The sequence below is a fragment of the Salarias fasciatus genome, chromosome 17, assembly GCF_902148845.1.
Source record: "Salarias fasciatus chromosome 17, fSalaFa1.1, whole genome shotgun sequence".
NCBI classification, from domain to species: domain Eukaryota; kingdom Metazoa; phylum Chordata; class Actinopteri; order Blenniiformes; family Blenniidae; genus Salarias; species Salarias fasciatus.
This window is the reverse complement of record NC_043761.1, coordinates 9,722,815-9,747,757: the sequence shown is the minus strand read 5'-3', so window position 1 is coordinate 9,747,757 and position 24,943 is coordinate 9,722,815. Positions and strand designations below refer to the sequence as shown.

Below are 24,943 nucleotides of genomic sequence, written 5' to 3'. Positions count from 1 at the left end.
CCGGTGTGTTTGTGTGCACGTGCCCGATTGAATGAATTAGATGGTAAAAAATGCGGGCTCGGCGTGCTGGTGTGAGCGCACGCGCTTGATCTTTGACTGAATTACAAAGTCGTGTGCGGTTGTGACAAATCCCTTGCGAAGACTGTTTCTGCAGCTCGAGGGATAACAAGGAGTCAGTGAAGCTTCAACAGGAAATGCAAAGGACGCGGCGACGGAGCATATGCGCGTTTCCGGGGTTTCAGGCGGTGGTGGTCTTATCAGCATCTCAACGACAGCACGGGAGCGTGAGTGGGGAGATTGTGCCGAATCCTCACCGGGTTGGAGGGTTATTATGGCAGGATGAAGAAAAGAACACAAAAAGCTCCAGGTCTCATCCTTTGATTTGCAGCATTTCTCTTTGAGTTTAACTCAAAGCGATTAGTGAAGTTTTTTTTTTTTTTTTGTTTTGTTTTCCAATTTTCATTGGAAAGTACACAATTGCCTGCGAGGAGCAGCGGTTTCAGTGGACTTCACTTTTCCAATGAATGTTCTCAAAATGCCACAACTGAGGAAATGAAAAAACAAGAAAATCCCTTGAAGAAAACACCAGAATAAATTAAATGTCTCAACTACTAAATATTTGCATTTTTTTTCTGTCGAATGTAAGCTTGAAAATGTCCTTGTTATATTTTGAACCTAAATGCCCCGCTGTTGAAACATGGAAGTTTTTTTTTTTTTTGCAATGAACAGTTCCATGTTTCCACTCTAAATCCCAGTTTATTTGAATGTGTGTGTCCATGTGTGAATGGGTATCTGTGTGTGTCCCGTCGCCAGTTGAATAGGCCGCTTGTGTGAGGTTGCTGCATGCACACTGGCAGTAAACGTGTGTGTGTGTGTGTGTGTGTGTGTGTATGTGTGTGTGTGTGGACGTTTCAACAGATGCGTTGACGCTGCGTTCCTGTCTACGGCGGCTGACATGTCTTGCGCGGGCGTGCAGGTTTTGAGCGCACGGGATAATTCGCCGTACATGCGTGTCAGCTCTCAGAAGGCGAGGCGGCGTGAAGCTGCGCTGGCTTAAAAGCGCTTTTTTCTTGAGTTGCTGTCAGCTGGCACTCTGAGCTGACGGCCGTCTCACGGCTCCGTGCTGACGGCCATCGCCATCGCCATCGCTCGTACCCTGCCTCCTCACTTTCCTCCTCTTTTTACATCCCGGGCTTTGTTGCATACATGTTGTCAGAACCTGTGCAAACTGGAAGAGTCAACTCAGCCTGATCATTATATCATCTAAAAACATTGCCCACTGCTTTGCAGGACTCTCTGTACGATGGAAGCTTGATGTCGTCGCTTTCTACACACCGCCATCTGGTGAATACGGGCTCTCTCTGTCTCTCACCAGCTGAATCACAGTCTTTCTGCAGCTTTTATATTTCAATCCCATGAATCATAATTTAACCCCGACATGTGTGTATATTCCTCCAGGTGAGCAGTGGTTTACAAAGTATGCACTAAAGAGCTACGGAGAGCCTCATTGTTGCTTTATAATGTGTCACTTTCGTTAACAAATTGCATTTTTTTTTTTTAAGTTAAACTCTCTTGAAGGCAGGTTTATTGTGTCCACTCTCACAGCCTGTAAACACGGTTATAATGAAGGATCACTTCAGTCTATGGAGCATGCAGGACTTTTCATTTTATCACCTGTGCTGTAGCTGCCGACTGGGTTGCAGTTGTCCAAAGGAAATAAATCATAGTGGTCAGCGGCCCGGGTTGGATGAAATACAGACCGATCCTTCGATCGCTAAATCAGGCCAAATGATTTATGGCCCCTGTGCGATTAAGTAGCTGGTATTGCATCTGTGCGCAGCGCTTTTAGCTTTGTACCGCTGTGGACGCACAGTCCTCACACATCACACTCAGCTTTTCAGTCTGACCTGTTTCTGAGAACATTGCGTGTAAAGTTTCATGCAGGTAGAAACTGCTTCTGAGTAAAAATGAACCCGATCTGCTCTATGGGATGCATTTATATAAGTTTATTGTGTGTATTACTATTTTGAGTTTGTGCAGAAATGCAGAGATATTCTACTGGTTTTGATTGAAGTTCACCTACGCAGGTTATTGATTGCACCTCCTCTCTCTGCATGCGTTTGTTCATCTCGTCCCGATTTTTCCTCTCTGCTTATGTCTTCAGACCTCTCTGACTGCGCCGGAGTATTAAAACAGAAACAAAACCTCACGTGGGTGTGTTTGTGGCTTTTTTTCTTTCTTTTTTTTTCCGTTGCAGTGCTGGTCAGTTTCCGAGGGACCGTCCAGCATGGCCTCCCGCTGGAAATCGGAGACACGGTGCAGATCCTGGAAAAATGTGAAGGTGAGGTTTACGCGTCTGTTCACGATCGGCCGCTTTCTATGGGGGCAATGGAGAAATCAATTGCTTTTGCATGAGTGCTGAAGTGAAAACATCCAAGCCTATTAGGGACACTTCCACTTTTCATTAAGAAGACAGATGAAAGGGATTCATGTAGGAGCTGTCCTCGCTGCTGACTTCTCTCATTAAATCTACCGGAAATAATCTGAGTCATGCTGAAAAGCGGGTTTGTATGGAAATACAGCCGCATTGTTCCGCAGATTTATGGCCGGAGTCGCAGTCACAATGGCTTCCCCCAAAACAAACACGTGTGAGGACTTTTGTGTTCCTCGCTCACCTGGCTCACCCACAATGCATGTTTCACAAGGTTTCCTGAGTCGCACAGGGGTGTATTGTGTGCTCCTGTTGCTTGTTCGTCTGTTTTTCTCCTCTTCCACTCATTTCCAGTCTCCCTCTCCCCTGTGTGTTATTACACTTTGAGTCTTTCTTTCTTGCTGTATTTTCTTTCCCGTCCTCCCTGTCCTGGCTCGGCTTTAATTTCCAGAACAATGTGAAATCATTTCACAGCGAGGGAACTCTTTCAGGGACACCTTTACTTCAATGACCAACAACACACACACACACACACACACAGACCTCCTTCTTCCGGAGTTCTTGACATACTCTGTCTTATTTCCTGTTGGGAGACACACGCACACACACACACACACACACACACACACACAGTGAGAGACAGCCAGCCAGCCATCCAGCCGGAGGGATGTGATTCTGTGGTAAAAGACCCAGAGGAAGTCAACAATAGCACAGCCAGCGGAAAGCTCGGCCCAAAAGGGAGGAACTAAATCAAAATCCTGCCAGCAGCGCCGAGGCTGAGAGACGGGCCGCTGACAGCACAGGAGGCAGACTAATGGTTCTGCCTCATGTTGATACTGTTGACACTTCAAAACACTGGGGCTTACAGACGGGACGTGTCTGCGCTGACGCGCGGCTCCTGTCTGCCCGGGCAACGCCTCAGTAATTGATTTTCGACTCGTCCTTTCGGCGACTCTTTCCTTGAACTGCTGTTGAGTTCGTGACAGCGTTGAGTGCGTTCGGCTGACTGTATAAACAAATGTCATCATTGTCTCTTCTGCCTCCAAGTCCAATGGGTAATATGTTATTTTAACAAGGGGGAAGACTCAGTAGGAACCCTGATCAATACAATGTGATTTATCGATCCGATCCACAGCGATGTAGGTGAGTGATATTTCGGCGCTCTGACTGGGTCCATGGATCCTTAGCTGCACAAACTTTAGTCGAATAAACGATCAATGAGTGAGGTGGAGTGGACTTAACTAAGCAAACCCCCTGCTCCTGCACGCCTCCTACCAGGGGATGCAAGGCCGACCCCTTGCTGTAATTGCCAACTGCAGTGCTGCACTGTTAAAAATGAGCGACATGGTTCAACTCGCAACAACGAAGTGTTCAGTTATCTAAGAAACCTGTTGGTTTGTTTTTATATAATTGGTTTCTTTAAACTTAGGAAACCGAGGATAATCATCTGTAAGTGTCAAAAGTGGAATCGAAGTTTTATTTCCAACTTTATTTACTGTAATTAAGTACAGTGTTTGTATCGGCGCCACATTGGCTCAGTACTGTCAATGCTATCTGCTACTTGGCTCGGAATGTTTTTTTTTTTTTTCAAGGTGGCAAACAGTATTGTGTTTCTCCGGGAACACTGATCATTTATCACATCCCTCTCTTCTCATCCGCGTTTCCGAAGTCGCTGGCATCCAGCGAAAACATTGCAGTGAGCTGTCGGAGTCTCTGACCTCTGCTACTGAGAAGAAGTGACTCATCTCGGAAAATACTGAGCATGTCTTCCACTGCGCTGACCCAGACAAATTATTCAATGCTATTCTGATCATGCATGCCTGAAAAAAAAAAAAAAAATCAGGAAAAAAAAAAAATATATATGCTACGAAGCTCACAGATGCTCCGGCATAACCCGAGAATAATCTATTACATTTACATTTGAATCATTTAGCTAATGCTCTTATCTGGAGGGGGATTCATAACCACAGTCGAATGGGCTTAAGTTGTCTATTTGGAAAAGAGCATCAGCTTAAAGCCTTATTAAATGCAAATTTGTGAGATTGTTTCGATCTGTGTTGGGATTTTCTCAAATCGCAAACATTAAGCTTGCAATAATTTGGACGGAGCTCAGATTGAAGGGAATATTGTTAAATAAAAAAAATTCCAAAGAGTTTTCCTCTCCTCCACGCCGCTCTGTATTGTACCTTGTGGTCACTGCCAACACAAGCAGGAAAAAAAAAAAAAAAAAAAAAACGTGGCTCGTTGCTTTTTAGTGCCGCTTTGACCCAGAAAGTCTCTTCCGAAGTAACATTTTTACGGATGGTGGATGTTGTTCAATTGCCTGAATAATTCCTGCGGACGTGAGCCATGCAGCTCTGCTCCAGTCTTCCCTCCACTTGAGAAAGATAAATCTGAAATGTTTCGTCTCTGCAGGGTGGTACCGAGGATTTATCCTGAAGAACCCAAATGTCAAGGTGAGTAAACAGGCTGGGGGCGCGTGTGCATTGGTTTGCTTGTCCATAACAAAAGAACAGGAAAGTGGTATAACAGCATGAAGAGAAAGGGAGGAATAAATCACCGAATTCCAAAGAGACACCATCCTCGCTGACGGAAAACAAAAAGACAAACTATTGTGGAAGATGTGTGATCGATGGCCGCTACATTTTTCCTTTGATATTGATGCTTTTTTAATCTGGTTTTTGTGAACAATAAGAAAACAATAAAAGAAAAGGGCAAAAGAAGAACACTGTCACAGATTTTATATTTATTTAAAATAAATTGAAATTAAAAAAAAATTAAGAATCCCAAGTAATCACTTTGCTGTGAAGTAAAAGTTTATATAAAAGTTTCCATAGATGCAAATGAAACGTGTGTGCTCACGTCTTTGATGACATTTCTGGTTTGATTTGTGCCTAAACCGATTTGCACGTGCGTATCAAATTGGTGCTCCATTAATTAGATTTGTGCGTGCATAACCCAATTTGCACACGTGTAATATGTTTGATTCCTGCACGCCTGCATGCACCTGTAATGATCGTCACCTCCACCTCCGGCGGACCTGTCGGTGTCGGTTTGATTTTCAGAGCGTTTCTTTTTTTGGCGCACTCTTGTCGAGAATGACAAGCTCTGTTTTGTCCAGCCAGATCCCCTCCAGGTGCCGTAAGGTCACCTCTACAGCGAGACCTGTTATTATGAAGACTAGCAAGACAGTCAGTTCAGAATAAGAAAAGGAACATAGAGTGATGCACATAGAATGCCGTCAGTCTGTGGGGATCTCACATACATGACGTGCTTCATGATAAAAGTTGATGCACGTGGCTTTAAAAAGCTCCAGTGCTGAAGGACCCGTCCTCATACAAGCCAAGTCAGAAGTCAAGTGTTAGGTGTGTGATGCACACACCTCAGTTCTTTGATCCCTTGAAGTCAGTTGAGAGCATCTTGCAGTTCATTTGCAAAAAGCTTTGCATATACACACACAAACACACACATTTTCTTTAAAACCGTCTCTGCTTCTTCAATCCCATTGCTATTAGCTGTTATCTCTGTTGCTTCCCCTCCCTGTAATCTCCTCCGTTAACCCACAGAAAGACCTTGCTCTGTATTGACTGTGCGCATCATTTGCACACGTGCATTAGTTAAACGCTAATGGCATCAGGAGTAAATGACTCTGGCAGCCTTCTCATTAACCTGTTTATCTTCTGCCAATAGGGGATCTTTCCGTCCTGCTACATCCACTTGAAGAATGCCCACGTCAAGAACAAAGGGTGTGTAGTCCTCCGTGTCTTCTCCTGTTTTTTTTTTTTCTTCTGTCTTAATTGAATTGTGTTTCATTGTCATGTGTTCATCTACTCCTTCTAGGCAATTCGAGACGGTCATCCCCGTTGAGGACTCGGTCATCACAGAGATGACGTCAACGCTGCGAGACTGGGGTGCTATGTGGAAACAGCTCTACGTGGTAAGACGCACACACACACACACACACATGCACACTGAATCGATTTAAATATCGATGCTGCTTAAGTGAGGCTGCCTTTTTTTTTTTTTTTTTTTGGTTTCTCGCGCTCGGAGTTTATTTGGGGCTGGATAATTCAGAAGCTGCAAACAGTCAACATTTTTTTTATTCACATTCATTAGCCGGATTGATTGTGTGTTTGCGGCCTATTAAGCCATCCGGGGTGCTGATTAAATTGAGCTGATGAATACTTGCAGATCAAAGTGCATGAATTTGCAGGAAAAAGCAGCAGGACACTGAGGCTAATTTGCACAAATCCATATTAAGGCCCTCAGTCTGCTGCTCTCTCTGGCTCGACCTCTTCCTCTCGGTACCATTTGGTTCTCTAATATGCTTCTCTGTCACTTATCGGGTTTTCACATCTTTGGATGCATGTGTTGATGCAGCTTTCTTCTTTCAACCCCCTGATCTGTCCTCCTCTTCTTGGCGATCCCTCCTCCGTTTGTCCAATCCGCCGACTCCTGGTGTTCCTCCACTCATTTTTCCACCCTGTGGTTTCCTCCTCCGGCAGAAGAATGAAGGAGATTTGTTCCACCGGCTTTGGCACGTGATGAATGAAATCCTGGACCTGAGGAGGCAGGTGCTGGTCGGCCACCTCACCCACGACCGCATGAGGGACGTCAAGCAGCACATCACGGCCAGATTGGATTGGGGTAACGAGTAAGTAAAGGAAGGGAAGAGGTGGGAGAGGACCTCTGATCTGAGATGTCACAGAACAGTCTGCCTGCTTATATATCTGTGAGAGTTAATGCAGATTCATGCTGTTGCGAACCGGCATGTGCCGACCTTGCAGTCATTCAACGTCTAATATTAGATATTCAGGTTTAAGTTCTCCAAGAGTTATCGTACTGCAAGGCACTGCAAAATTCACGATGCTGTGTTTGCTTATCGTTTTCTTCCATTAGCCGGTTTTCCCTGTAGGAACCTTCCCGGGAAACAATTTTTAGGTACTCTTAAGCCTTATCTGTGCTGGGGAGGATTGAGGGACAATTAGGCACAAAGAGGACCTGCTCCACCGAGGGCAGCACTTTCTGATACCCTGGAAAGGATTGAGGCAGATTTTCCAATACTCATCGCTGGCAGCGTTTCAGATGCACAACAGGAATTTGGTACTTGTTACCACATTAGAATTAGGTGTGGACAGATTCACATGCGGAGCGAGATTCAAGTGCGCGCATGGTTTGAAAGGCTTTTCTTGAAATTGTCAAGTAGGAAAATAGAAGGAGAACACAGGGCCGGCAAGTGCAGGAGGCTGAATTAACGCAGTAATCTTAATTTTCTAAGTGCTTGTGTGCTAAAGCAGGGAAACATATCCAAAACACACTTAAAGGCAGATCCCTCCAGAGGGAAAGTCTCTGAAGTAACACTGCTGCTAAGTGCATTATCCACCACAGCAGGTCGACAGTCAATTACAAGGTTACAGAGTCACATGCACACATGGATTTTGGAGGACCCCATGAGAAACCCTCAAACGCACAGAAAGGCACGGGTACGAGTCCAGGCCTGGCCTTTCTGTGCCCAGGATGTACCCCGCCCTCACCGATAGTAAGCTGGGATCGGCTCCAGCACTCTGCTGCACTTAATTGGACAAAGTGGTTTAGAAGGTGGATGATGGATGAAATAGAAATGAGATTATGCAATGGATTAGTACTTCCAGATTTGATAGTCTGGACACATTGATCAAATTGACTCGGTCTGAAATCTGCTTTAAAATGGCCTTCACTTCGTAGGTAATGAAGACCAGTAAAGCCTTCGTTAGAAAGAAAAAAAATGTCATCTCACATCAGTAATTGTTTCCTTGAAGTTTTGCATCTTGGAGCTTCTTTCAGCTCTAACTTTTCTTCACCTCCTTTCCCTCCTCTGCAGTTCCCTCTTCTGTCTTCTGTTGTCACCCACCCCCCCTGCAGCCATCCTCCTCTCTGCAATCCAGCCGCACACACACACACACACACACACACACACACACACACACACACACACACACACACACACACACACACACCTCTTTTCCCCATCATGCCACGAGGCGTGAGATTAAAAGAGAAAAAAAAAAACCTCACAACTTGTGTCACTGTCTCTCTGTCCTCAGTCTTCACTCTCCTTCATTAACTTGCTCTGGGCTTTTCTTGAACACACACACACACTCACACACACACACACACACACACACACACACACACACACACACTTCCATATCCGTCCTCTGTGAGTCGGTGCTTGGAGAGCGTTCGTACTGCGGCATGGCTGACCAGGCCTGTTGGAGACCAGAGTTTGAGGTGAATGTGGGAAAAAGAAAAGCAGAGCGGCTTAAAGGACGGAGGCAGGCAGTTTACTGGAAGAGAGACGACGAGGACAGCAAGCATAGCAGGGGGCTAACGGGGGCGAATTTCTTTTTCTTTCATCGGCTCCTCAGAAAAGCAGCCGAACTGTCAAATCTCTTCAGAGGGCCGATGGGTGATTTGACATCTCAGCTTCTTCAAAACTCTGCCCATATATGTCTGTATTTTTTTGCTCACTTAGTTATTGACAGTCAATTTTTTTTTTAAAGCGTCTAACCTTTTATCGGAGCGTCTTCTACTGAGTCTGTGTTTTCCTGGATTAACGCTGGATGTGGTTTCGTGTTTCAGACAGCTCGGCTTGGACCTGGTCCCCAGGCGGGAGTTCAGCATGGTGGACCCGGATGAAATCAGTGTCACAGAGCTTTACAAACTGGTGAGTGGCCTCGCAGTTCTTCAATCTGTTCTGTAGCTAACGGTTCATGTAGGGTGCAGGCGGTTGGATGACCTGGTTCTCGCCTGGTTCAGCGAGTTCCTCCTCTTGGGATTTGAGCTTGTGGACGATGGGGATTTCAGTGCAGGTCAAGGAACGGTCTCTAATGTTCGCGAAAACAGCGGTCAGCTGGGAATGCCTGACATTCCCAGGTCGTAAGTGGGATATCTCTTATCTGCTGTACAGAGTAATAACAAGCATCAGAACTCAGCATTGAAAAAAAAACAAAGAACAAGCAAGTAGACAGAGGAAAATGTCTCTTTCAGCAGCACCGGACTCAGAGGTGTCTGACGTCTGCCTCGACCCGCTGGGGTTAGAGAAGTCAAGACAAAGCAGACCGAGAAAAACTTTGATCCACTTAAAAGTTGTGGAGTGACAGAAGGAGGGACTGCAGATCAATATGTTTTTTTTTTTGTGAAAGTCAGAAATACCTCCAGGAAGGTACAAAACAGTTTGGCAGGAACAACAATATCAAATAATGGTCATATATGAAGGTAAATGTGATGGATCAGCTCACGCCAGTGGTCCAGGACGATTGGAGATTAAACATGGAATATAAGAAAATGCAAATATGTGTTTGTTATCAGCTCTGAACTCTATTACACTGTCATACACTACATCCATGCACGCAAACGTCCATGTATTTGCAGAAAAGCTTGCTTTTCTACTGCGAAGCATCTTCATTCGAACCAATGCTATAATACAAATGCACCTGACTCTAATTGTTATATCCACTTTGAGCCATACATTCTGCTTTTTGTTCAGATTTTCTTTGGCTAAATGTGTCAAAACTGGCTTTTTGTGTACTCAAAGTTATAATAGCTCTGATATCAGGGATTGTTCCGGACTGCCATTTACTTTTTCAGCCTGTTTCTCTTTATAACTGCGGCAATTACCAAGAGTGACTGTGCTTGTTTTATGCTGAATTGATTAGGCAGGCCTCTTTTATGTAAAAACAACAGTACCTATATACTCTCCACACACCCACACGTTTGTTGAATTAATTGGATGAAACCAGGCCACAGCACACAGTTTGTGGTTGACACTTAAAGTTACCATTTCAACGAGAAGTAAGAATCTTTTTTTTTCTTTTTTTCTTGGCTCTGCAACTTCGAAGTTGAGATGAATTTGTCGTCTTTCTTGTTCGCATACTTTCTTTGTTTATTCAGTCTCATACTGCAGAAAAGACTATACATTCACTTGCAATAACATCCAGAAAGCCTCCTCTCTCCCCACACGTTCTTATTAAACAGGATTTCCTTGATAAATCGGCTTTTTTTTTCCTGAACATTTGAGCTTTGAATGTCCACTCTGGACCTTGGAGGCAGCAGTTGGTGAAACAGCAGCTCCTCGCCGCTCTGCTGTTTCCCTCCTCGTGCGTCTGCTTCCACACTCCGCAACCTGAATGTTTCCCCTCTTCCATCTGCCTCCATGTTTCCCTCCTTCCCTTCCCTACTGTTCGCTCCCTGCCTCTCCTTCCCGCTTCCTCCATGCCCCAACCCTTGTTACCGTGGCAACCACTTCTCTGCCCTAATACAGTGTGGGGAGAAGCCGACACACGCGCACCCGTGCATGCCCACACACACTCAGTGTGTCGGCTTTCCCTTCACAGGGGTAATTGAAGCTCTTAATCCATCTGTTTCTTTTTTTTTTTTTTGTCAGTCAAAACAAAAGCAAGCATCGCGGGAAGAAAGCCTGACGCACCTCTATTAAATGGCGTATAAAATGAGCAAATGACTGCAATTCCCCTATACCGGCGGCACGAGAAAGAGGGACCCGCTTTCGCCGCTGCCATACGCATCAAAAAAACACAGATTCAACACGCTGCGAATGAGGCGCAATCCCATCAATATTTAGAAAGATCTTTGTTTTGTGAGAACAGCTTCTTTGTTTCGGTCTTATGCTGCGCCGCTGCGGTTTAATTAAATTGAGATGAGGATTACCGTGTGTCTCTGTGTGTGTATGTGTGTGTGTGTGTGCTGAAATGGCAATGAGGTGTTACTGTGGGAAAATGTAGCCGGGCCGCTGCATTGTGTCGAGGAATTATGTGATATCTTCCCCTGTGTGGATGCTGAGGATACCGAAAAGGAAGAAGGCAAGACAGTTGAATAATAGGACTAATATGTGAGATTTCCTTTAGGCGTGTCCAAGACTATATATGTGAATTTAAAGCTGACTGCCTGAGAAAATTCAGCCCAGAAGCAGATGATATGATATGAGAGAAATTTCTTTTTTTCTCATACTGACATTTTATTGAAAGATTTCTTGGTAGTTTTGTGCTGGAAAAAGCTAAAAAAAAATGTGTGTTTTAAGTGGATTGCACATCAGAAAGCAAGCAATTAATGCTCATTCAAATTAAAGTTAATATAGAAATTTCATTTTAGATCATGTGTAAAAATCTCAGATAAATGAGCTAAAACCAAATATGCCACTTTTTCTACTTCGGAACAACAACAGATGCTCTTTTAAACAAATTATCTGGCAAAGGTATCAAGTTTGCTGAAGCCAGAATATGAATGTCCAAGGTCAAGGTGCACAAGTAGAGAGTAAACAATCAATTTCTATCCTCAAGAATACACAACGCTTCACTTGAACCATATTGATCTTTCATTTCAGGTCAGGATATTTTGTTTATTTATTCAACTATGTTTTAAAGAACGCATAATATAATAAATGTGATGAGAAAAACTTGAAAGCTATGAAATTAGCTTTTAATATAAGCTGTTAGAGGCTATATGAACACAATTAATACTTCTTTGGAAGAAAAAGACTTTAGATTTTAACACCTTGATGCTTTCACACCCAGTTTAAATCAATTTCTTTGATTTGAAACACATGAAGTTCATTTGCTGGTGTTTTTCTCTGTTCACATGGACTGTCTAAAGCCTTGGTTGACTTTTCCTCTCTGTGTTGCATATTTCACATTAAATTTTCATCTTTTTTTTTTTTGGAGGAAATAACTTATGTCAATTTTGAGAATATAAATAAATCTAAAGAACAGATTTTCTTTTATGCAAAGATTTTGAAATTAGAAGAATCCTTCAAGAACAAACCTCTTGACAAAAGAAGGAAAGAGTGAATGTCGTCGCGTTAAGTGCTAAGAGGCTGCTGAAGTGGTGGAGACGTGCCGTATAATTGAAGAGTGAAGTCCATTTCCTTTAAATTGTGGTGTGTGCAACTTATCTGTGGTAGAAAAAAAGGGAGAAATGGATTGAAAGAGCGAGCTGGTATTTCCCAACATACCTCCACGAATGTTAAGTTTTGATAAGAAATGACGGTTTGACTTCGTGTTTCGTGCAAAACTGGCATATATTTAACAAGCACAAATTGAAAGCTTTGGGAAGACAGAGAAGCCACATTCACGGTTAAGGTTTTTTTTTTATGGTGATCAAATTATTTTATGGGGAAAGCCCGGGACCTTTAGCGTCTGGCTAATGGCTGCGGCTTAGTGTGAGAAACGTGTGAGGATACATTCACTCACCGATTCATCACCGCTGCTCTGTCGCCGTCTTACTGAAGATTGCCTGTTGAGATGGAAGGCCAATTATTTTTGGAATTGATTTGCTTTGATTTTTTGAAAACGGACACTTGTTGAAGCGTTTTATTTGGAAGTAGTTTTAGACTAATGGGGGGGGGGGTGAGGGGGGAGGAATCTTTCATCAAATCCGTAATTGGCTTCTCCAGTTCATAAAAACTCTGTTCATTTGGGATTGTTTTCTGTAGAGCAAAGGCAAGCCGGCTCCAAACTTCCCAGCTCTTCCTTGGAGAGTGAGTTCAATACAGCGCGCGAGCAAAGCGGAGCAGAGTTGAGATCCCCCAGCGATGAATTCATTAGCGGTGGCAGATCAGACGGCAGTGATAGATCGCTCCGGCCTGGCCCTGGACATGTGCGACTGAAGTTTCCTCTGTTGCTTCAGAAACAAGAAAGGAGGCTTAAATAGTGGTGCTGGAGTGATGTGAAGGTTTCTCTTTGTCCCCTCGGTTTAACCTGTTTTTCCCCTTGAAAAGCACCATGTAGTTCAACAGTCGCTCTTCATGGTGTTTAGGAAAAGCTTTCCCGAGTGAACAATAACAAGACGCTTGGCCAAGCGCGCACATGGTGGACTCCTCTCCCGGCCTTCTTCCCTGTTGCCCGCAGCATTGCTGTATGCGCTGCCAGGCTGTCACGTCTGCGTTTTGTGTCTAGTCATGCTGAAGCCGTCTCGTCATCGGACGCGGTTCCTGCCGGCCGCCTCAACCGACACGCTGAAGATAACCTTGTTATGAAATCAAACCGCATATAAGCCAGGCTTCCCCCGGACTTATTCATTCTGTGCGTACCAGCCGCTCAGCTCTGCTGTACGTAGAAGTACAGATTCTTGTAGATCATCCCCTCAGCTTGTTTTCTGCTGTGATCCCTGCGACTCCAAGCCAAACAAACTAACATTTCGTCACTATAACAGATAACTTTAGCTTTATTTGCAGCACGTGCAGACAGAACTTTGCAGTTATTTGATCCTAAAGTATAATGTTTTATTCCTCCAAATATTCTCTGGCTTTACTCAAAGTCTTCAGCTACACTGAGACGCTGGGAAAATAAATAAATAAATAAATAAATTGCTTCAAATGAGGAAGTGGTTTGCGGCGCATCATTTTGAAATATAGTGCAGCAGCTGATGAGTCCCACACTGAGAGAGAATGAAGTGTTCATGTGATCTGCGTGTTTGCTTCGGCAGAAGCTTCACGCCCAGCTCTCCTCCTAAAGCAGCCACAACAGTCGGGGGTTAATAGCCTTGCCCAGCCACCCACCGTGTCGGTAGCGGGATTCGAACCAGCGATATTGTTACATGCTTAACATGCCGCAGTTTAATTTTTTACTTCATGAGTTAATCTTTCTTTTGCGCTCACCTCTTCCGATGTCTTCTCCTTCTCCTGCTTCCTTCTCCCCCTCCTGCCCCCCTTCGCACCTTTTCCGCCTCGCTGCAGCAGTGGATGCGAGGGGATATTTGGCAGTGGCTCTACTGACCATCTGGTGCTTTTTATGTGTGTGCATACGTGTGTTTTTTGGATGTGAACGGCCGGTCTGGACGAACCTCTCGACAGAGATGCGATATGCGCGTTCCATCGCCGTGCCAGCGCGCGTGAGGTCTTATTGATTGTCCTGTGATTGAAGCTGCATCCCGCAAACCAGCAGAAATCCTACATCAGTGCTGCATTTCTAAACTTCATTTACATTCAGTCTTAACGTGGGTGCTTCTATTCCCATCTCTGAGATTAAGGAACTGCTTATACAGATGCAAATCAAAACACCACTGGAAAACAAATCCTCCAACTTGGATAAATGCTCAAAGGTAGCATAAAATGTTAAATGTGTTTCTCCAAGGAAAGAGGAAACAGTGGCTTTCCATGGAAGTCCTTCTGTTAAATACAGAAATGATTGTGAAATCTCCAAAATACATCAGGCTTGTTTCCTTGGCGTTAGACAGGGACTGCCACAAAGAGCCAGTCGAACAATGAGAGCTCCAACTCTCACATCTTAGCCTCTGGGGCTACGCGGTTTATTAATACGATCTTTATCAACAAAATCTATATCTGAACCCCTTTTTTTTCAAATATATATGCAAATCTGAGGAAAAGACCCGCCTACAGGGAGATGTCTCAAAGGGAAATTATTAATCTCTGATTTAGAAAGTGAATGCTAAATACAGCAGCTTCTTAACACCATTAAAAGAAATATATCAACTTCTTGTTGTTTTCTCTCCCTGGTATTAATCATATATGGTTGATGAGCTTTGATGCTACATTTTAAGCTCTTTCTGGATATTGTATTTTTTTCCAAGCTTTCCAATTGTGGCCCGTTAAACAGGGCTGCATTTGTTTTCCACATATATTATTTTCACCGGAGTTCTGGATTAAGTCTATCCCGCTCATGAGACCCATTGAGAATCTATTAGTGGTAATTTCCTCCTCTCGTCTTGCAGATGGAACACCGGCATCGTAAAAAGGAGACGGCCGCGCCGGCGAGCACCCATCACCTGTTCGTCCACGTGAAGAGCCTGATGAGCGCCAACCTGGGAGAGGAGCTGGAAGTCTTCTTTCACATCTACGACGGACGGGAGAACCGGCCGCTCAGGTGCGGACATGGTGGAAAATGCTGTGAAGCTTGTGCGAGTGGTCGCTTGGAAACGATGAAGTCACATTTTTGTGTTTCTATCTGCAGTGAATATTGTGCTTTCAGCCTCATAACGTCTGAGTTCATGTTTAATGCCGTGTTTTTTTTTTTTTCACATGATTTGAGGAGGGAGCATTTCATAAACGTGCAAATGAGGCAGACGGCCGATGGCGGGAGGCGTCCCCGACGGCTCCCTTTCTGATGTCGCGAAGACAGCCCTAATTATATTCATGAAGATTTATTAAATGTAGCAGGTTATTAAACTGCGCTTGGACACATAAAAGTGGGCGAGGCCGCGCTATTTTCTCGTATTAAAACCGTCTGAGCCGTCCACATGAAACGGCCCCGTCACGCCGGGAGCGTGAGCGCTGCCCTCGCATCGCCGCCCCGCCCCCGACGGGGTGTCGCCCAAACACGAGGCTGTTTAAAACTCCCCGGTCTCAGAGTTCAAAGTCAAGACGTTCCATTTCGTGTCACAAGCAAGTGAGACAGAGGAGAGCGAGTGGGCCGAGGAACGAGCGCTGAAAGTTCTTCTGATCAAGTCGTAGCCGTGCGACGGTGCTCGCCGCCCCGCACGGTCACGTCACAGGCATCAGAATGGGATTTTATTTTTCGTATGCGTCAGTATAAGACGCCACTCCCATGTCTGTTTTTTAGTCCTGCATTCGGAGTCGGGTTTGATAAAATGAAGGAAGGTCATTAGTGTCCAGTGCCATCGTATCTTGTTCCACTTTTCTCTCGCCCACTCGCCAAGTGTTTCTCTTTTCTTCCATCTTCTCTACTCTTAACGATGGAGTACCTTAGCCAGGTACGAGTAATTGGACTCCTTGAGCTCTGTCATGCATTTGAAGTGGATTTACGAGACGCTCTCTGAAACAGAATGGAGTCCTCTTCAGTAGAGTCCAAGTCCAGGCGGCGCAAACGGCGGCGGCAGAAAGCGACACGCCAAAGGCAGCTTATCTTGTCTCATACATCAACTAATTCCAGTTTTCCTTCTGACTTCTTGAGTTTAGGCAAACGCTTCTACCGCTGTGTCTCCTTTTCCCGCGCATCAGTTGTCTTTCAGGACAATCTCGCGGTGGCAGCTGGCCAGTGCCATCTCTCGCTCGCCGCTAACAGACATAAACAGGCGCACACATTCGCACAATCTGGCTGGCAGCACGCCATTTTGTTTCCCCCTGTGCTGCTGTGTGTCTGGGTTTGTGTGTGTGTGTGTGTGTGTGGGACCAGATGGGGGTCTGACCCGTTGTCTCAGTACCATGCCAACACCAGCCGCCCCTGTGCACCATGGCAGCTTCTTTGTGTTACACAGGGACGCCTTGTCAGGCTCTCACGCATGCACATGGACACACACACACACACGCACACACACACACGCAGTGGTCAAGTGTGTCACGGTCGTGTCGATGTTGCTGCTCATTTTGCAGTTCTAGTTCCTCTCAAAACACACACATCACGCAATTTTTTGCATTCTCCTCCTTTGAATATGACTTCTGCTCACCCTTCACAAGGACGCCACGGTCCACCGAACATTATTTGTACATTTCTATGTGCTTTTTTTTTTTTTTTTTTTCCTTTTTACTGCTGAGTTCAGTGATTTTTTTTTTTTTTTTTTTTTGACAGAGGGATGGATACCCTTGCGTGTCCTTCATTTCCTGGCTGCCTCAGTGTCTCGTCTTGGTTAATTTATGCTCCATGAGGATGGAGGCAGCGGTGGTAGTTAATTCAACCAGTATTTTACACGCTAGTTGCTCACTAACTGAACTCCTCCCATCCCTGCGCTACTCATCGGGCGAGAGGACAGTTCCTAATGCAATCATCGATATCAGGAGGTGGGGAATAGCGAGCTCGGTGAAGGCCCAGAGGGGAAGGAAATCGACCATTCATGTTATGTTAATGCGGGCGGTGATAGAGGGAGATAAGGTCCCGCTGGGGGACGCCGGTCGCCTGCTGCAGCTGCCAGGCGGCGGTGGGACCGGCGTGCAGAAGACGGGAGAAGCCCGCGCGCCCGTGTGTTTTGCAGGAGCGGTTGTTAATTGGCGGTTGGGGTTTTCCGACAATGGGGCGCTAATTAGTGCTGGGGAAGAAGCGTGCGCAAAGTCTCATGTCTAATGCAGAGGAATCCGTCTCCATATGGCGCGATAAATGGCCTGGAAAGTTACCGAGAGCGGCTAATGAGGAGCGACCTCCCCTAAATCAAACCGACCTTTCAACTGTCTCGTTCCAACAGGACGGAGGAAAAGCAAACTTTACTGAAGGAATACATGTTTGAAAAATCATCAGCATTTCTTTAATTAATAATCAGGAGCTTAATTAATTCAAACACGGGCGCCTACTGCCCCACATATCCAAAGCTCACAGTTACAGTGCAAAAAGCAGACAGTTATTTACATCGCTGTCAACAAATAGCAACTTCTGAGCTTGCTCCAGCTATCGCGAAACACCCTAATCCGTTGTACTTGTGTGCAGCTTGACGTTGGGTTCTGTAGGATCTGCTGGGGTGGATCCTTCCCGCCTGTGAATGGGGGCCGACCGCAGCCCGTGCTTGGCTCATTGTCAGGCGCTGGTGCATTACAAGGTTTTTCTCTCTGCTTATCGGTGGACTGTGAAAGTCACCTAACTGGATTAGCCCTCAGCTCGCCAGCCAGGATGAGAGGGGCCCAGCAGGATGTCTCCGCCGCCGCTCTTTTCCAGCGTGTGTGCGAGATACAGAAAGAGGACAAAGTACAAAGAGAATGAAAAGGCAATCAGTGTCTGTCCTTTCTCTTTTTTTTCTTTCTCTTTGCCTCACATTCTCTCATTTTCCTGCAAAAGACAAAGTTGGGGGTATTTGAGGCCATAGTTTATAATCTGAGGAGATAATTCAACTTTTTGTACAGGCTCGTGATTTTCAGAGTTAAGTGCTTTAATGATAAGTGCAAAGCCTGATTCAGTGTTTACTTTTCTGGCATCTTGACGACTCCAGTGTCGTGGCCGCGATGGTCCTCCTGGTCACTGTGTTGTTGGATAGGCACCACAGCCATAAGCTGTTTATCAGGCTGGTGATTCTTTCACACATTCAGTGATAGTTCAGGAAACTTGTGTCCGTCATCTCCATGAAATGTTCACGGCAGTACATGATGATTTCTGATCAGAGTTTATCATCTAGGTAAAGGTATCACACTGAACTTGATATTTCTCCTGCTCATGTCCCCTCTCTTTAGCTCTCTGGCTCCGGTTCACCGACCTGGTCGCACCTTCTGAGTCTTTTCGCGTCGCCTTTTCTCAAGTGTGCTTTTGCACGGTTATGTAGGCTGCCGACTTGTTTTCATGCACCGGCTTAACATAACAGCCAGGATAAGTAATAAGGCAAACCATCTCATTAGTGCACAGTTCACAATAATACAATTACATCATGGAGCTTTAATCCGCTCTGTTTTTCATTTTCTTCCTGTTTTCACCTCATTTAGTTCATTCTGGTCAGGCATGCCAGCCAGCTTGGTAGTTTTGACATTGAGACGGCTTGTAACCCATTTTTATGACAGTCCAATATGTAAGCCAGTAAATGTCTGAGAGAATCAATGCATGCAAAAAAAAAAAAAAAAAGTGTTTTTATTCATCCATGAAGGAGCCACGTGTGAATACACTTGTTGTCAGATATCTTACAGACGTACTGTGTTGGGGATTTGGCTCAGTAATTCAAGCTGAGTGTGCTTTTCCCCCCCTGTCTGTCTTTCTCCTGTCTCATATTCTGTTTTAAGGTTTTCAGACAGTTTTTGGTGTGAAGTCTGAACTTTGAAGTGATTTCTCCAGTGCCCGCCGCTCGGCGCCCGACACTTTATGACACCGCCTCTAATCTTTATTCTGTTCCTGTTAGCAGTGGCTTGGATGCGGTTGTTTACTCTGACACCCAGCCATCACTCCTGACCTCATTCATCTCCGTGTGCGTCCTCTCGCTCTCTCGTCTCCCCTCGTGCAGTGAAAGGTTCTTTGTCAGGCTGAATAAGAGCGGGTTGCCCAAGTCGCCGGAGAAGACGGAGAGACAGTGCACGCTGTTTGTGGTGGGTAGATATGCACGACTCTGTTTCAAGAAGACGAACTGGAAGTGATGTAAAGCTACGTAAAGCTGACTCAAGTCCTGATCTGTCATATTGAAAACCCAGTCGCATGTCTTACAGGATCTGGGGAGCAGTGATCTACGAAAAGACGTCTACATCGTCGTTCACTTCATAAGAATAGGTGGGAGCAGTGGTGAAGCCTCTTCATTCTTCAGCATGGAGCTTTTTCAGAGTCCTGCAGTGTGGACGCTTCTCTTTTGTGTGTGCTTGCAGGGAGGATGGGAGCTGGGGAGAAGAAGAACCTGTGCAGCGTTCAGTACAGGAGGCCGTTCGGCTGTGCTGTGGTCAGCATCGCCGATCTTCTCACCGCCGACTCAAAGGACGACCACCTGCTTAAGGTTTACGCGTAAGTACGTTCAACGCAGAAGCGTTCAAACGACATTTTTTTGTACTTGCGGCAGGTTCTTCATTCCAATCTGAGCCAATGTGAATGTCAAGGTTTTCTGTTCAGTCAATTGTAGTTAAAATCTCGCTAAAGACGCCTGCCTGCAAACAAGCCGTCTGAAGATCGGAGAGGTGAATCCGTCTCCATTCAGGCAGGACTTGAACTCTCGGCACTGAAGCAACAAAGCAGTGTTAGCCTAACTAAACGATACTGCAGAATTGATGTGGACATTTCCACACAAAATGCACCTTTCCTGTCCTTCAGAGGCTCAGAGTTTAATTCACCGCCTGCAGCCTGGATGTGTTCTGTGGTCCAACATGGTCCACACGACGCCCCGAGGGGCAGAGCGGCTCCCGCTGACACAGTCGTTTGACCTAAATTATTGCCGGATCAGACTGACTGGCCAAATAGACTTAGCTCAGAAGAAAATACTGCTACTTTCCTTTTATACCTGAAGCAAACACCAAGCAGGTTTTACTTGGATTGCAGTTCTGACCTGGATGTTTTCAGAATTAGGTCCAGACAGGCGACGTTGCAAATCCGACATGCCCTAGTTCAGCGTTGAGAAATAGGCAATGAATAAATAATGGGGCTTGTTTGTAATCAGGGTAAATTCAACAAGACTGAAGAATACCTGAAAAATAATCTGTTATTTTGAAGGACAGCTTTCAACCATCATCCTCACCTGGAAAAAAAAAAAAAAACTCTGGATTTTGTCTTTTGCGGATCGTTTTCTGTAAACACCAGTCATTTTATTGAGAATATTCACAGTAGATCAGTCATTTGCCACATTTAAAGCCATTGAAATAACCTTTCTTTCCGATTCAAATCTTCCTAAGTGCTGTTTTGGAGCAGGAGTGCAGTCACTATAGGAAAATGTTACATCAGACAAGAAATCGAGTACAGAAAAACAAAGGAGAAGAGATGCGGATTTAACAAGGAGTGAGGATTATGGGAAAGTATGGTAAAGCTGTTTTGGTCCAAATATCTGAAATCGTCCAAGATTTTTACAAACCAGTGAAACACTGATTGCTGCATTAATCTGTAATGCGTGAAGCCAACCTCAGAGATACTTCTTTGTGTTCCAGGTGTAACACGGAGAGCGAATGGCACCAAATCCACGAGAACATAATCAAAAAGGCCAATTCCAGATACAACCTGTCTGGATCCAATACTGGTAAGAAGCACCTCACTCAGACATCTTGACAAATTTAGCTTCTTTTTCTTTCCTTTTTGTGCATCGATGATAAGTTTAGCAGCGCGGTTGCATCATTGCTGTCCTGCCATGCGGTAGTCATCTTCCGGTCAGCGTTTTACGTGGGAGCGAAGTTCCTCTTTAAGGGCTCGGATCAGCACCCGCACGCTCGTGTCTGCAGGAAACCTGCTGGCTCATATGCATTCGGATGGTTAGTATAAATAGCTGCATCTGCATCACGCTGAACAACAGCATCAGCAGTTTCCCGTGGCAACAGGTCGGCGGAGAAGCAGAACACCGAGTTCTTCAGACGTCAAAGAAAGAAAAGCATGTGACACATGAAAAAAGTTTGTTATGCGGTGAGATTTCTGGGGAGTTTGGAATGAAATGAGAAGAAATTCAGCCGTTTCAGTAACATAAAATTAGATAATTTTATTTTGATGGAATGTAGAAGGTTTTGAAAACAAGCAAGAGGACATAAAAATGACAAACCGTGAGCAGCTTTGTTTGCATGAGCACGAAACTGTTAATCTGGAGTGTAACGGATCCGTGGGCCTGATCTGGCTGAGTAAGCGCTTGTTTCCACCTGCCCTCAGAAGACCAGTAATTAGCCGAGAAGAATTCATACGATTCCGGAATGGCGAATGATCCCGGATAATCTTGCATAAGCGCAGAGGGACGCAGTGATGTAACGGAGTGACACACACCATTAAGCGCGGTCTTTGTTGTCTGTCTGTCGCCGTTCACGCTGCGCCGACTCCAAACAGAAACTGCAGCATTGAGCTGAAATCTCAGCTGGAGAATACGTGAAGTACTCTGGAATGAAGTGATTAAATAGACAGAAATGTATGTGGCGAAGCATCGGAGATTGTTTCTTGTTTTACAAGTTGGTAAACTCTTTCAGAAACAGTCACGAGTCGCTGATCAAGTGTGAGCGTTGCTGGCAGGAGAGTTGTCGGACTTCATCATGTTTTTTTTTTTTTTCTCCCCAGAACCTTTCAACCATAGAAATGTCCGCTTGAGGCTTTAATGTGACAGCATGATGCGCGCCCAGCTGGCGCGCTCATCGGATCACACATCATAAACACACGCGTGAATTAATCTAAGGATTCGACTCCCGTCTCTGGCCGCGGCGCGCAGTTCATCACAAACACTTGGATGTGAGCTATCGAGCTGCTGTCAGTTGAAGGCATTGATCCGGCTGAACGCCCGATTTGCTTCAATGCGTTGTTTTTTTTTTTCTTTCTCTTTTTCTTTCAAAGTGCGTTAGAGCAGAGCTGCAGGTCTTTTGTCACAATATCCCGACGTCTGTAATTCAAGGCAGTTTGTTCCAAAATTACATTCATACCACTTAACTCAATTTGACATTGATCTTACAGAATGAAAGAAAAGCTCTTTAAACACAAAGTAGAGGAAATAATTTAAATTTCTCCGACTTATGAGTATGTTCATCTGCCTCAACTGGATGAGTTAATTATATTTATATTAGCTTTGACGTTTTTACACTGCGTGGATTGTGTTACTATTGGTTCTTTTTTTAATCGTATATCTCTTTAATTACATTCTTTCTTTCACACGCACACACCTGACGTTCTGCTGAAAGCTCTGGTGACAGCAGCAGCGGCAGCAGCGGCTGTAAACAGCCTGATATCGTCTTTCAGGGTTGCCGCACATGCGAGTGAACACAACCCAGTCGCACGTGCAATTCAGAGATAGCCAAAACATTCTGCGGAACCTTTCCGGGCCGCAGCCACACTGCCTCCAGTTTTCCCATCCTGGATGATTTCGCTTGTTTTCAGCCCACTCTGCATTCGAAGCAGGAATATGCAACAACTCCTGCAGCGTATTTTACAAGGTGCACGCTCATCTGAAAGGGCGATTCCTCCCAAAAGGCACAGCGGCGTTACAGAATAGATAAGACTTGAGTCGCATGCCAAGATTCAATAACAGAAATGAAAAATGGAGAAATTATTGAAGTCTTCCTCCTAGCCTGTTCCTATATATATGTATACACACACACACCCACGCACACACTTAGTGTCGGGAGGCCAATTAAAGCTTGTGTGCAACCAAGTGAGGTAACTTAGCGTGCATTTCCATGCACGGTATGCATGCATGTGTTTACATTGTGAGTGCAGTGGGCGGTCTTTCCGCGTGCGCACCCCGGTGAGTCTCCGGTTGCTTCGCCGTGCCGTTCTGCTGTTAAACAGGCATGGCAGTGTGCCAGGAGTCTTTTATTAGCAGCCAATTAGAAACGCAGAGATGAATGCATTGCCCTTAAAATGTAAAGAACAGCCGGCTGTCTGTTGTTTTTAAAGAGAAGAAAGAAGAGATTTTGTTCATTTGCATGTAGCCTAACGGCCATTTTTTAAATTTTTTTTTTTTATACCTGTGTGTTTTGGGTTCACAGGTGCTTTCTGGGTAATCAAATTGGAAAGAAGATGAGGCAATAGTGGTTTTGTTTACACGTACTGAGCCATCCATAAAAGAGATTTCATAAGAATCTGGCCGCGTGTGTGTGAGTGTGTGAGTCAGGTCAGGTGGATAAATCAGCTCCCACCTCCACATGCGAGCGTAGGCAGCGACAGAAGAGGCTGCGACAACTCCAATGTTTTGTTTTGGGTTTTTTTTTTTTTTTTTTCTTTTCTGAGTTGGTGAAGAGGCAGGCCTGGTGGGCCGGGGCCAGCGGAGGTTGGGTTTTGTCAGCCTCAGCAACAGCCACTCCACACACTGGTGATGAAGCCGGTTTTGTTGCAGTTTGGACCTGTCATAGATTTTCAGAGCCACGCTGTGTTTGTAAAGGCTCTGTTCACTTTAAGGGACACGCACATTAGGCATGGGGGCTCTGCTTTCAGTTCCCTGCAAGGTTTGGAGCCACGGCGATCACAGTCATGATAAGCACTGTATTTCAGACCAGAGGACGCTTTGCAGTTATTTCTATATGTTAAGATAGCAAAACTGTATTTCGATAGCGAGAGGAAGCAGATTCCAGTTGGAGGCAGAACATCCAGACCCCGCACATTACGGCCTTGAAACGTTTTGCTCTGAGGCAGCTACTGTACTTACTCAAGCTGTGATAATGAAAACACTGATTGTAGGAGGGCGGCTGTGTTTGTAGAGGCAACGCAGAACATCTCCGAGCCAAACTGCACTGCATCGCTGCTGCATGTTGCCTCCACACACTCACTGTGTGCTTGTTGTGGATTGAGGTTCTTAAGTCCATGCAGTTTATATAAGTTTCGCGACAGTGACTTTAACTGCATGACAACAGCAAACTGCTCTCTTACCGAATGGATGAACTGACGAAAGGTTTGTGTCCTGCACAGTAAAATCGGTCCTGCTCGCATTGGCCATACGGCTACGTAACTTGCTACGCATTGCGTGATCTAAAATAACCCAGCCTGGCTGGTCTGTTTCCTCCCACAGGCTTTTCACTCTTTGTTGAGGCCATTTATTTCTGTCACACTTTTCATAATCTTCGGTGTAGACAACAAGAAGCAGACGCAGCCGTCTTTTCAGTTACCGGGGTGACGATTCCTGTTTCCTTGAATTTGTTTGTCCGTCTGTGTGAAGGCGGTTTTCATGTTCCTGGTGTTTTTTGTGAAGAGCGCTGCGTGCCGTAGAGTTAAATAAAATGCCGAGAATGGACCTGACATTGAGTTTTATTCAACTACCGTTCGTGTTTGTGTCTGCGTCGTCCTTGTAAACCTTTTAAATATCACTCGATCACAATGCATCAGGGTTTAAAAAACATGTTACTCCAGCCTGAGCTTCCCTTCCTGCTCGGTGCCTTTTGCGTGTTGCTGCAGTCGAGCGTGTCGACGCCAGGTCCGCAAACAAGTCACGTCCAGTTGTTGACTCTGCGACTGAAACCTCTTACAGCTAATGAACCGTTTCACCACCGCCGCCCGACTTCCCTAA

General features: G+C 45.2%; 1 protein-coding gene and 1 long non-coding RNA gene across 10 annotated transcripts in view; one reads left to right on the top strand and one right to left on the bottom strand.

Moving 5' to 3' along the window:
* Window positions 1-24,943, top strand: part of dock4b (dedicator of cytokinesis 4b) — a 109,505-nt gene that overhangs the window by 27,164 nt on the left and 57,398 nt on the right. For all 9 annotated transcript variants that reach the window (XM_030113825.1, XM_030113822.1, XM_030113819.1 and 6 more), the window contains exons 2-12: window positions 2,258-2,341; window positions 4,847-4,887; window positions 6,122-6,177; window positions 6,272-6,368; window positions 6,937-7,085; window positions 9,053-9,137; window positions 15,155-15,306; window positions 19,304-19,385; window positions 19,503-19,563; window positions 19,656-19,788; window positions 20,916-21,004. In XM_030113825.1, coding sequence (XP_029969685.1) covers window positions 2,258-2,341; window positions 4,847-4,887; window positions 6,122-6,177; window positions 6,272-6,368; window positions 6,937-7,085; window positions 9,053-9,137; window positions 15,155-15,306; window positions 19,304-19,385; window positions 19,503-19,563; window positions 19,656-19,788; window positions 20,916-21,004 — 1,029 coding nt within the window. The remainder of the gene's footprint in view (window positions 1-2,257; window positions 2,342-4,846; window positions 4,888-6,121; window positions 6,178-6,271; window positions 6,369-6,936; window positions 7,086-9,052; window positions 9,138-15,154; window positions 15,307-19,303; window positions 19,386-19,502; window positions 19,564-19,655; window positions 19,789-20,915; window positions 21,005-24,943) is intronic.
* On the bottom strand, window positions 1,721-13,652 carry LOC115404482 (uncharacterized). Its single transcript, XR_003933356.1, has 3 exons — window positions 13,642-13,652; window positions 5,728-5,731; window positions 1,721-1,842 (listed from the first exon to the last, which is right to left on the bottom strand). It is a non-coding gene; the product is annotated as an uncharacterized LOC115404482 (long non-coding RNA).